This window comes from Parus major, chromosome 3 (genome assembly GCF_001522545.3).
Source record: "Parus major isolate Abel chromosome 3, Parus_major1.1, whole genome shotgun sequence".
Lineage (NCBI taxonomy): Eukaryota > Metazoa > Chordata > Aves > Passeriformes > Paridae > Parus > Parus major.
Genome location: NC_031770.1, coordinates 99,094,992 through 99,108,669, shown reverse-complemented (window position 1 = coordinate 99,108,669; position 13,678 = coordinate 99,094,992). Strand labels below are relative to the sequence as shown.

The 13,678-nt window shown below is 36.8% G+C and overlaps 1 protein-coding gene across 5 annotated transcripts in view; it reads left to right on the top strand.

The window, feature by feature from the left end:
- ROCK2 (Rho associated coiled-coil containing protein kinase 2) overlaps positions 1–13,678 on the top strand; it is a 104,031-nt gene that overhangs the window by 80,055 nt on the left and 10,298 nt on the right. For 4 of the 5 annotated variants that reach the window (XM_015621455.3, XM_015621453.3, XM_015621454.3 and 1 more), the window contains 12 exons: positions 514–617; positions 738–924; positions 1,249–1,342; positions 1,482–1,576; positions 2,225–2,404; positions 2,623–2,791; positions 5,813–5,883; positions 6,879–6,967; positions 7,678–7,756; positions 7,958–8,219; positions 8,847–9,060; positions 12,346–13,673. In XM_015621455.3, the coding sequence (XP_015476941.3) occupies positions 514–617; positions 738–924; positions 1,249–1,342; positions 1,482–1,576; positions 2,225–2,404; positions 2,623–2,791; positions 5,813–5,883; positions 6,879–6,967; positions 7,678–7,756; positions 7,958–8,219; positions 8,847–9,060; positions 12,346–12,448 (1,647 nt within the window). In that variant the 3' untranslated portion in view covers positions 12,449–13,673. Of the gene's footprint in view, positions 1–513; positions 618–737; positions 925–1,248; positions 1,343–1,481; positions 1,577–2,224; positions 2,405–2,622; positions 2,792–5,812; positions 5,884–6,878; positions 6,968–7,677; positions 7,757–7,957; positions 8,220–8,846; positions 9,061–12,345; positions 13,674–13,678 lie in introns of those variants that run through there. The other variant, XM_015621456.3, reaches the window with a different exon arrangement.

Sequence of the window (13,678 nt, the reverse complement as noted above, 5' to 3'; positions counted from 1 at the left end):
TCCTTCAGAGTTTTAGATTTATATTGATTCCATGAAATTTTGAATTTCAAATTATTTTCTAATTGTTTTTTCTCTTATTCCTGTATTTCTTTTAGTTCTTTAACTGTCATGTTGGTTTCATGGATTTATATTATTAGAATCTAAACTCCACATGCATTTACAATAGATACAAAAATTATTTTCTCTGCTTCTGATACTTCTGATTTTGTATGAAATAGTGATTTTCACATTCAGAGTATCTTCAACAGTATGTATACCAACATAGAAAGTGTATATCGTACATCTACCATCCACAAATATACAAGTTTAAAAAGGAACAACAATGAAGTAAAATAACCAAAGCACATTTGTGAGTGAGAATGATGACATTTAGATAAGTATAGAGAAGGCATTGCACAGTTATACTCCAATTAATACGATTAAGGAACTGCATACCATGTCAACTTGTATAATTTTTGTGGACCTTCAATAGTATAGAAATCACATAATTTTCTTTCCAACTTTAAATTCTAGACTCTCTATAAGACACAAGTTCGAGAACTTAAAGAAGAATGTGAGGAAAAGACCAAAATTTGTAAAGAAATGCAACAAAAGATACAAGAGTTACAGGATGAGAGGTAGGATTGCTAGTTGGGCTACTAATACATAAAAGATCAGGATGTTTTTTTGCTGTTTTCTTTCCTCCCCTCCCTAACCTACCCATTTTGAAGTTAAAAGTATATATCAATAATTTGCAGAGATTCCTTGGCTGCTCAGCTAGAGATCACTTTGACAAAAGCAGATTCAGAACAACTTGCCCGTTCCATTGCTGAGGAGCAGTATTCTGATTTGGAAAAAGAGAAGATTATGAAAGAGCTGGAGATTAAAGAGATGATGGCGAGGCATAAACAGGAACTTACTGAGAAAGATGCCACCATAGCCTCGGTGAGTTACATGACCTGTAATTTTGGTTGTAGTTGTACATGAACTTTATTTGCAGTTTGAGTTATCCATTGATCTTTAGCAACTTTAAAGATAGAGGAGTATATCTAATGTTTTAAAAATATTTATTTCTTATTATTGAAATTCAAGAATCTCTTACCGTGTTTCTTCCATGCATTTCTCTGACCATTCTTTCTTCTGCCCCTACCCCTCTTACAGCAAGTCCTCTTATCCTGGTCTCACTCTGCAGCATTTCCTTCTGTCCTCTAATGCTTCTTCACTTGCCACATGAGTTTTGTTACATGGTCACATGTCTTTTTTTTTTAGTTGGAGGAAGCAAACAGGACACTAACTAGTGATGTGGCTAATCTTGCTAATGAGAAAGAAGAGCTAAACAATAAACTGAAGGAAGCACAAGAACGTACGTAATCTCTGAAATGTGATTTAAATTGAAACTAGAACCCTTAAATTGAAACCTTAGAACCCTTAATTGTTCTTTCATAGTACTATATTTGTTTGTAATGAGTTTTCATAGATTTTTTTCAATTACCTTGCTACAGAAATTACAAAGCTGAAAGAAGAAGAAGCAAATGTAGGAAATATTAGAGCACAATTTGAGAAACAGCTGTTGAATGAAAGAACATTAAAAACCCAGGTAAGCAAATATATTCAAATACATGTAGACACATGTATTTTTTAATATAATACTTTCCATTATAAACTATAGATATGTACTAGTAAGGCTTTATTTCTTTTTGCTCTGAAAGAAAATATATGGGTTTTTCTCTTCCTTCTTCTAAGTAGGCTTACAGTGTAGTGAAAATGGATCCTTATGATTTGTAATAGAGGAACTTCTAATCCAGATGTATTCCACTAGCAAAAGCCTTAATTTCTGTCAAATTATTTGATATATTACTGATTTCAGGCTTTCCTTTACTCAGTCTTTTCCTCTGTATAAAGAAGTACATTTCTGATTTTAATCTAGATTGTTTTTTAGAACAAGTGTCATTTTAAAACAAAGACATATTTTGGGTCTACCTAATGAAAATTGAAGGGATTATTTAAATGAGTGAAAGTGCTCACACAGCTAATGCTTCCTTCAAGTAAAAATGGCATCATTACCTTCTTTTATATTTTGTGTAATACGTTGGATTAAAGCAAGCTTCTAGTACTGGATTGCAGAGGTCTTAGTTTATAGTTAGAAGTGCCTGATTATAGACAGAGAGAAAACTTTATTTCTTCACAACATAACTCTGTGTATTTATTAGTGTTGGTCTTGTCACTTCTTTTTTCCTATGGGAAGGCTGTGAATAAATTGGCTGAAATCATGAATCGGAAGGGTCCAGTCAAACGTGGAGCTGACACTGATGTACGGCGGAAGGAAAAGGAAAATAGGAAGCTGCATATGGAACTGAAGTCTGAACGAGAAAAGTTAACCCAGATGATGATCAAATATCAGAAGGAAATAAATGAAATGCAGGCAGTAAGATCCTTTTGTAAATATAAACATTGCAGTATTTCCTGTAAAATCATACTGTTGATACAAACTTTAAGGTAGAGTATCCAGTCTCCATTTCTGAATTTTCCCCAACCAAAAGAAATACACAGAATGTATATTGAGATTGGGTATGAATTCTGCATCATTTTCTCTGAGTAACCAAATATTGTGATAATAGGAAATCTTGCAATTTATCCCTGCAGCAAATAGCAGAAGAGAGTCAGATACGGATTGAACTGCAGATGACTTTGGACAGCAAAGACAGTGATATTGAACAGCTTCGTTCCCAGCTGCAGTCACTGCACATTGGGCTGGACAGCAGTAGCATAGGCAGTGGACCTGGAGAAGCTGAGGCAGATGATGGATTCCCTGGTATGTAAATTTTATCAGTATTTCTTCCTTAACTGAGTTTATACCAGTGTTTTTCCATAAAAAGTGGAGTATTAAATTGATGGTCTGATGATTCTGTGATTTACATCTTCATCTATTTCTACCATCTTATCGATCCATTGATAGTGATCACTTGTTTTACATGCTAGTTAAATCTGCCTGTTGTAATACTTCACCTTACATTTATTTAAAGATTTTTTTTTAAATTCTGTTTTGCTCCATTAGAACTAAATATTTTTCACTTTATTTTAGAGGCTACTTTACAATTACTGTGTGTACGTGATGAAATGTAAAACTAATAATCTCTTAGAGATTCTATTTTGACTTCTTTTCTACTTTTCCTCCTTTATGCTTTATGTTTAGTCCATATCACTCAGTCTCACACTATGGAATCCATGTCCTTTACCTATCAGCACTCTTCTACCTCTGTCAGTATTGCCACTAAGCCTTCCAGTTCTCGCATGCTTCTTGATTCCGATTCTGACTCAGAGGAAGAACCTTTGTCTTGTTCCCACAGCCCTACAGAAGTTGATAGCGCAGGTGACATCCCTAAGAACCATTTGGTTTTGTTCTTATTGTGTCGTTTTCTCTGTTTCAGAACTAACACTATTAATGCATAATTAAAGAAGCATAAACCAAATCTGGCAGATTACACACTGCAGTGGCAGTAAACATTACTGACAAATACATGAGAAAGTTTGCATGAACAAGTAACTGGCCTGTTTTCTCTAAATGCTTGCAAATGCTTGCTGACAGTTATAAACCCACCATTTTTATTGAGACATTGAATAAATGAGCCTTATGGCTTGTTTTCAGGATAGCCCCTACACAGTATCTGCAGCTCTCTGTATGACCCTAAGGTGCTGGATAGCAAGAAATCAAATCTTTGTGTTTAAGTGAAGTGTGGAAACATCTTACTCTTCACATCTAAACATATGTGATTTTCTTGTAGAAATTCATTCTACAGTCCTGAGAATTACAATGTTTTCCTTAAAAGTATATTATGAGTGATAAGGCCCTGTTTTACTAATTCTGTGTTCATTTGATATGACTATACATACACCCTTTTAACAAAGCTTCTGATTCATGTTAAATTTATTGCATTCCACTTACTCTATTTCACATGAGGTTCCTTTAAAGTGTGAATACCTTTCCTCTGAAGGTGCAACCTCTTTTGGCATTTTGACATTATTTCATCAAACTAGAGTAAAGAATAATGCATTTCCTCTATTTTCCTCATCCTCTGGTTTTTGCTCTGAAGCTTCCAGTGAAATAAAATCTCCATACATACGTACATACATACATATTTTTTTCTTTGCTAGCTGCTGTTCTGGTATGTGTATGGATTTGCTTTGTTCTAAAGTAAAAAACATGGCTAAGCTGGGATTTTTTGCTGACATAATTATAAAAGATTTGAGGTAGGATAGTGTCTTCCATTGTTTTTCCCCTCCTAGTGTTTATAAACATGTATTGTGAGAAGTTTGGAATATTCTGCCCTTTTTCTGATCTGTTAGTATTGAATGGACACCAGAAGTGAAAAAGTATAATCAGAAGCTCTCATTTTGTCCAATTTAATCTATATTACAGGTTACAGAGAAAAATAGGAAAATCATATATTAGGAAATAGGAGAAACATGCATATTTTGTGCCCTACATGTGCTTCCTGGATATGGCATAGACTATTTTTTTGCATAGACTATTTTTTTGCATTGTGCTTCCTACACTTTCTATGAGGTGTAGTTGAGAGGAACAATATAAGGTGGCAGCTATGAGGCAAAACACATTACAAAATGTACAAATGTGTACAAAAAGTACATAATGTACTTGATGTGTATATTAAAGTAGGTCACCAACAGCATTGCTGGTAGGGCCATAAATGTTGAAGACACAGTGTATCTGTGTATCTTGCTTTAAGTCTCTCTAGACCCTAAAAGAATTCTATGAATATCTAGTAATTATTTGTTACACTGTGTTAAACATAGGCAGGAGCCTACAAATGCCCTCTGATGAGAAGGAAAATAGTTTTTGTAATTTTGGAGCATGTTTCTGCTTTTTCCATGGTTTTGTGTTTGTTAATGCTTAACACTTCACTATTTCTGAGTTGGAGGTCCCTCAACAGCAGTAGAGGTTATCTGCTAGTGTAGGAAACTCATTAGGAAAATATTATTGCAATTAAATAGTTCCCCTTAATAACACATAGGGGGAAGAAACACTTGTGTTAAGTGCAGCTACAAAAATAGGGTCAAAGGGTATGTGATCCCATGTATTACCAAGAACTGGGAAAGTGTGATCCTCTTGAGCTTTTGGTGACTACTGAAATGTGTGTGCCAAACAACAGCTGAGCTCTCAATACTCTAGATAAATCAAATCTGACAAATGTGCCAGTGTTATATAAAATACTGCAAGTGTGTGAAAGGGCAGTTGTATTCAGGCAAGGCCTAAGGGTTAACCAGAAATTACTTATTTTGGATTGGAAAGTCTAGGAGATGCAGGCAGAATTAGAGAAAAGAAAAATTTACAGACCAAAAAGTATGACTTGGTATACTAAACTGACATTTTCCCCAGCATATAGGGTATATAGGTTATTTGTGGTGGTAATTTGTCTTTTTTTTTGGTCTTGGATTGGATGTGTGGTCTGTACTAATATCTTCAGGTGCTGTTGTAAAAGGTAAAGCTTAATAGATATAAGGCTTTCAAGACTTGAAAAAATTACTAAAGGGAATGTGTGTGCTATATTTGCAAGTTTGTTCTTCCCCTTCCTCCTTCTGTCTTCTACTTTTTTGTGATTGCATTGCTGGTTATTGGCTGTACTCAGGGGTACATTATTTAACGTATTCCTGAACATTTACCATGGTAAACTTGGCAAGATCTCATACTGGTAAATAGTTCATCTTCCCATGTTTGCTCTCCTGCTTTATTATTGATGTTCAATAACTTTTGAAATACACAGTAGTCCCAAAAATGATGTTTTGTCTGTTCTTTAATACTTTTCTCTTTTTTCAGAATCAAGATTGGAAGGCTGGTTATCAATGCCTGTTAGAAATAACACAAAAAAATTTGGATGGGTTAAAAAGGTAAGAAAACCAGATTTATGTTTTTGATGCATAGGTTCAACTTCAAGCTTGATGTAGGTTTTCAGCACTTCAGTTTTTCTTTGATACATGATTCTCATTACTTAAACACATAAAATATGTTAGCTAGTATAGCTACATCTGAGAGAAGCAGCTTAAGACAACTGCAGTAGCTTAAGACACCTCTTTGTATAGCCAGAAGTGAGAACATTCATTCATGATCTACAAATGTTTATACATGCTATAAGCATTCCCAGCAGTTTGACATAGCTGGAATTGGGCAGAGTCTGGAAACAGGTGCTCTTGACAATTACTTTATTTACGAGATAAGACTAAAACCTACTCCTCCTGCCTTGTGCAGCCTTCATTTGTTTACTGCTTCTCAGTAATCTCTTTCATGAGTATTTGTCCAAAATGTAATAATACACATTTACATGCAAATTTCTTTACTGATGTCATACAGTTAATTCTAGGCAAAATTCTTGAAGTAGGACAGCTTTTAGGTAATTAGCTTTTTAGTGAACATTGATAGCTATTCTGGTAAGTATAATAGTAATCTCTTTAAGTATGATCCCTATTAGGTATGACCTGCACACATGAAATAGGCAGAGGATGACTGTTACTCTCTCTACCAGTCCTTTCACTTTCAAAAGTGAAAATTAAATCAATAAAATAGGAAGGAAAAGCTTATATCCTATTTTCTTCCTGACTTTTATTTTTGTTTCTTCATAGATACTAACATATGTTTAAAAATCAGTTAACCTGATAATATAACTTGATTTGTCAGGTAATCAGAATTTTATTTGTTATGCAATGAATTCCTTGGCATGGACTTAGTATACAGTACTACCATTGTCCACTTAGGTACCATTTAATCAAATTGTAGAAAAATATTGCTACAACATATGATAGATAATGTGATAGATAATTGCTGTGACATATTTGATATCTGTGATAAGCTGGATTAAAACATGTTTTATCCTTTTGTCTCCTAACAGTATGTAATTGTAAGCAGCAAGAAGATCCTGTTCTATGACAGCGAACAAGATAAAGAACAATCTAATCCCCATATGGTATTGGATATAGAGTAAGTACTGCCACGTGTGTTTCCTTCTTCTGATTTGTAGCTGAACTCTGTTGGGAAGATCTCTGACCAAAGGGCCTTTTGAGGTCCAGTCTGGGAGCACAATATCACATGGGACGTGACTTTTTTTAATCTCAACTTTAAGAGTAGGACCCTTGGGTACCCACTGTGGTGATGAGTGGGGTTTGCTGTAGGCACTGGTGCAGGAGGAGCAGTGTGGTGCTCAGACTGATCTAGGGAGCTGCACTGAGCCCTGGTCTAACTGAACTGCACCCACTAGCTCAGACAGACCTTCCTCACACACACTTGGGAGCAAAGCACGCAAAGAAAACTGTAACAGCAGATATCATTTTCAGTGTTCATATATTTTCTCTTACAACGTGGCCTTACAGATGGGTTATATAGTTATTTTATTTTCTTAATAAATAGCAGAATGTGGCTATTCAGAGCATGGGGACAGGATTGTGTTAGAAAGTTGCCAGCAACCATTAAAGTCACACGATGATGGTTTCTCAGTGCTTCTCCCAATATATCTGTGTGTGTGTGTGTATATATATATATACACATACTTCTTTACTTCTTTTTTTAAAGGTTTTTGGGAGTTCATGTGCAGGGTTAAAAGACAGGGCTTTATCAAGTGATTAGAAATCTGTACAAATATTTATCATTGTGGTAACAATAACTTTTGTCCTTATTGAAACAATTTCCTATAGCAAACTCTTCCATGTCCGACCAGTCACTCAGACTGATGTGTACAGAGCAGATTCAAAGGAAATTCCTAGGATATTCCAGGTATTCATTATTAAATTAATGTTTCTAGTATAACAGACATGGCATTTCAGACATTGTCAAAAATGTGGTATAATGAAATATTTACTAAAAATCATTGAAAAATCGTTCCTAGTGTACTTCTTCAGTCTTTGTACTAAGATAATGACTCTGAATTTATATTTGTCATCTAGGAGTACTGAGATTATTTTGCATTCATTCTAGATCCTATATGCTAATGAAGGAGAGAGCAAAAAGGAACAGGAATTTCCTGTGGAGCCCATGGGAGAGAAGTCAAATTACATTTGTCACAAAGGACATGAGTTTATACCTACTCTTTACCACTTCCCAACCAATTGTGAAGCTTGTATGAAGCCCCTGTGGCACATGTTTAAACCTCCTCCTGCTCTGGAATGTCGCCGCTGCCATATCAAATGTCACAAAGATCACATGGATAAAAAAGAAGAGATTATAGCGCCTTGCAAAGGTAAATAGCAAGTATTTGAATATGCAGATAGTGCTGGAGTCGAGGCATCCTAATATCAGAGGATTCTAGTAATGATCTAACCCCAACTAAACATAAAGGTTGGTTTGTCTTTTATTAGTACATGGCCATCAGCCCCATCAGACCCAAGGGTGTCTCCATGCAGGTCACCCTGCTTTGAGCTCATGGCGTGTGGCTGTGATGTGCATGTACCTTTTGTGTTGTCATCCTCATGCAGCAGAGCGTGGTGGCTGTAAAGTGCTCACACTGTGTGTTTTGCTCTGCTGTGGGAAACAACAGTGCTGTGGAAGGGGTTACATTTGGTGAAGGTTGCTCCTTGTGACACAGTGGTATATAATTTCTTAGTCTCAGTCACACCTCTTTGTATTACCTGTGTTTTCCCCCATGTGAATGTGTATCTTCCACAGTACTAAGTAGTTACTCTCTAAATATAAGGAGGAGGTACTGTGAGCAGCCAGGAAACCTACTGGTTCCTTTTGCTTTTGACCTCTCTGCTGATTTCTCTGCACCAAGTATGAGAATATGCTAATCTGGCAGCTAATTTTTGATATGAGGCCATGTTTAGAATAATAAGAATAATAATTTTTATTTTTTTAAATCTTTTTACAGTGTACTATGATATTTCTACTGCGAAGAATCTGCTACTGTTAGCTAATTCTACAGAAGAACAGCAAAAATGGGTGAGCCGACTGGTGAAAAAAATACCCAAGAAGCCTCCAGCACCAGACCCCTTTGCTCGATCTTCTCCTAGAACTTCCATGAAGGTACAGCCAAACCAGTCCATCAGACGACCAAGTCGACAGCTTCCTCCAAACAAACCAAGGTGACACAAGAGCTGCTGTTTAATTTATTGTTTTACATGTTTTACTACAATTGGTTTCAGTTCCGTATTTGAGGTAGAAGGACTCATGCTAATGTCTCAGGATTCCTGAAAGAATAGTCATATCAGATTCTTCTGATTTGCTAAAAATTGTCCATACAAAAATTGTTCATTTATGACTGGATCACTTCTAAGGAGCAGAATCCTATGTGTTGTGCTGTGGAAGTTGATAGCATTCTGCAGGTAGCATTTATATGATTGTGCAGTGCAGAGTTTCTGCTTTTTTTCCAATTTGCTTTTTTCATCACCTGCAGTACTAGGTTATGTTTGCTTCTGTCAGTTCCCAGTGCTGGCAGCCTGTGAAAAGGTTTGTCTGACTTACTTTGTTCCTTGCAGTATTCCAGTTTAGCAAAGGCTTAACATTTTTCCCCAGAGAGGTAATTAGGCAGTGCCTAGACAGGATTGCTGTCCTTTTTTCTGTGACCAGACTGGTACCAGTATCTCAGCTGGCTTGGTGAGACCTGGGCTGGGTGAGTGGCCAGAGTTACAGTGGGGAATGCAGGGAAGCACACTCTTGCTGTGATGTTGCTATTACCACAAAACATCCTTATGCTATGAAGAGTTAAATCTTCAACAGATGCTGGGATTTTAATGGGTGGAAATGCATAGTGGAAGGACCTAGCGTAATTTAATTGCACTTCCCTCTCAGCCTTCAAACAGTCTAATTTTTGGTGATTTAATTTACATATTTAAAAGAGAATCAGATTTGATCCAAATCATAATCTGGAATTTAAATTAATAGATTTATTATAATCACAAAGGAAAAAAGCTTTAAAATCACTTTTTAGGGAACAATTATTGAGGAGTTTCTTAGTGCAAAAATAACCAAAACATCAGTGATAGGAATGAAAGCATGAATCAAAAAACATTCGTGACAATTTGGGGGACAGGTAGATTACTTTTCTTCTGCATACTGTTTGCAGTCTTAGTGGTGGTACTCTGTTTCTTGCTGTTAACATATAAATGTATATTATAAATTCTTATTTTTTTTTCAATGGCTATTCTTAGGTGTTCTGGAAATAATTCTTCTCCTTCCAGTACCCTTTTTTCAGTCTTAAGCATTTATACAAAATGCTTTCATAGTACAGTATTTGCCATTCTACACTGGTGAAAAAACGAGGAGTATTATTTTTGTGTGTAAAGCATGTAATTCTTCAGTTTAAGCTTCCAAGTTAGCCTTGCAAATGTACCTAACAGATGAAAAGTGTACTTCTGTGAGGTCATGTCGCTTATTACCAGATTAATGCAGGTCGGTCAAACTGACCTGGAAATTTGTATGGATTTAAACACCTTTAATTAGAAACCACATACTCATAAATAGCTGTAATTGCTATGGTAAATTTATAGGTCAGTGTTGCTTCTATGAGGCTTTTGTGCAAGAGCTTACCATATGAAATAATTTTCTTTTACGAACTTTATTAAGAATGAAGATGTAATTGCCAGTTCAATCTAGGGACTGAGCAGTGGGCCCTGGCAGCCAGGTAGGCTCTGGGACTGCACCAAGAGGAGCGGAGCTGGATGGCAGGGAGGAGATTTTATCCCTCTGTGTTCACTCCATAGTCTGCAGCACCATACTGCCTCCCTTTGAGCCCCCAAGTTCCAGCCAGACCTGAACACCCTGGGGAAGGGCCAAGCAGAGGCCGCCAGGATGGTCAGAGCAGACGCCTGAGGGTGCTGGGCTGGTTGAGCCAGGATGATGGACATGTCCAGGGGCTCCCACAGCAGCCTGCCCCAGCCTGTGGGGAGGGTGTCCAGGAGACAGAGCCAGGCTCGGCAGTGCTGCATGGTGGCAGGGTGAGAAACAAGGGGCTCCCTTGAACCAGGAAACACTCCTGATCTGGGTACAGGGTAAAGCCAGTGCAGAGGGAGGCCAAAGAGGCTGGACAGGCTTCATCCCTGGAGGCTCTCAACACCTGACAAGGCCTTGAGCTTCCTTCAGTGGCTTTGCATCTGCCCCTGCTTTAAGCAGGAGGTTGGGCTAGAAACCTCCTGAGGTCCCTTCCAAGCTGCCTGCTCCTAAAAATGCTGTTGCTGCTAGGAATTTCACACAATGATGGTTTCTTCAGTGCTTTCATGGCTGTTTTTCTTCATGAGGATTTAAGGGCAAACCAGTTTTTCATACAGACCATATAATTTCTGCTTAGCCATTTGCTTGGATCATGCCAGATGGATAATTCCAAGTTGGAAAAAAGCCAACGTTAATGTATTTTACTTCCTGATAAATTGTTTAAAGTGTAATAGCCATAGTTCATTAACAAATGAATATTGAGCCTTTTCAGGGCTCTGTCACATTTAAAGGTTTAAATAGTTTAAAGCCTGAAAATCCAAATTCCCCTGAAACACATTTTATTTAAAACATGTGATTGACTTTACTAAACAATGTAACATGTTTATACTGATGGTCTCTTAGGGTAAGGTTTCCATGCCTGCATCCTATGCTTGGGCATACAATGCTAATTAGGATCCTTCCAGCTCACTGGACAGAAGACTAGGCTGGCTTTCATTTGTTGTCGCTATAGCAGTTGAAAAGTCACTACTTAAGGTATTACAACAGACAGAGATGAGTGCTTCTAGACAATGATTCACCCCATCCCAAAATAAATGCCTCAGATAAGTAAAATGACTCATTTGCTGACAGGGTTTGCCTTGCTTGCCTTCTTTGTTCTATAGTGACCATACAAGGAGCACAGACAGGGAGGCCTAGACAACAATTTGATATATCCTCTTTTTTGGCATTGCTTAACTTTAAATAATGAGCTACAGAATAGCTGTATGGTGTAACTACCCTGTGTTTGGGATACAGTAAAATCCTGCTTTATTTGTTTGTACATTCAGATGAAGCTATCTTATTCAGTGTTCTTTTCAGCACTCAAAATCTTGATTTTATTGGAAAAATTGTTAAGCTTGCATTGTTGTCTGGAAGGAGATAGCAGGAGAGCATAAAACCGCTTAATTTTGGTCTTTCCTACTGAAATTCTAGGTGAAAAAAATCAATGTGGTAAGTGCTCTATATTGAATGGAATGATTTTTGAGACGAATTTGCAATGAATGCAATATTCTTAAGTTACATGAACACTAAGTGAATCTTCTTACCCATGACAGGCAAAGGGACAAACCCACCTGCCTTAAACAGTCTTTCAGTTAAAAAGGTTTAGTGATACCAAAAGGAATTTTCAAGTCTTTTATAAAAGTGTGACACTCATTAAACATCAAACCCTCCTGTTGCAGATTACTTGATCTGGCATTTAAGGATTGGGATTGGTCCTTTGATGATGTTGATGATATTGATGATGATGATGATGATGATGATGACGATGTTTTTGATTTCTGAAGAAGTATAAGGGGTAAATCTAAATAGAGAGGAATGGATTTGTTTGCCTTTGAATACAGCATGCTATGTTGGATTTTGCTTCTCAAAGCAGAGAAAATATAAAGATCTCATTTTAATATTTTAAACAGAAAAATGAGATTCTGTTCCTCATACTGAACTTTGAGAGGAGTCATTTTCATTAAAACAAAGTTGTTGCCTTTGTCAGTGTTTTTATTTTTCTAATTCTAGATTTATTTTTCAAAATTCATGTCTGCCTGCCTGATAAAAAACCCCAAAACTGCTTTTTCCAGGGTTGTTGCTCATCTCTAATGCTAATACTGCTAACCTCAGCAGAGAATACTTGAAGAATAAAAGGGAAGTGGTAGCAGTTGGATGTTTAGCTGAAATAGACTTGGTATTTACAAATACTTTTCATTTTTAAGCTTTGGACATAAACTGACTGATCTATGGCTAGCAGACATGAAATCACTGGAGTTGCATTTTGCTTTTTTGCCTCTGTTCTGAAGTGAATTTGACTTGGCATTCCTTTGCAGTGCTGTGCTTTCTGGGTACCTAACCACGCATTTGAAAACTGTAAACAAATGGGTCTGCAGCTTCTGTGATGTGGTTTCCTTGACTGCTTTAGAAAGATACAGCCATTGCAGTGATCTGATTTGTCCCGTGGCTTAATTCTGGATATACTGCAAATAGCTTTACCTAGTTTATAGACCTCAGTATCTGATCATTTCACACATTGATGCAATCTTACATTTAAACAGAAAAAAAACTCGTAAATGTTAAATGCCCAATAATTGTTTTAAACAGTGTGTGAGATGTGTCTCAGCTGTATAACAGTGGTGCTGGGGCTGCTCCTCAGCTTTGTGCTCAGGGAACTGAGGAACCAGCTCCTGCAGAACTTAACTGGCTTAGTGTTCACAGTAATGAGCATTATGTTAATTAAATATACTGCATCTTTGTGTATTAAAAGCTTACAGATCACTAATCCCTTAGAAGTAACTATTACACAGTGCATATTGTACTTTACCCTCATGTATTGCAAGGGGCTTTGATTTGGGATTACAGTGTGTAAGGATGTGCTATACCAAAGTAATGTTGCTGTTGGATGCAGGGGAAAGGTGCTTCTCACAAGTACAATGATGAACCCATATTAAATGAAGACTTTGAAGAAGCGTATTTCTGTCAGATTTACATTTGTTGCATTTACTGACCAAACTTCCTTCTTCTTTTTCA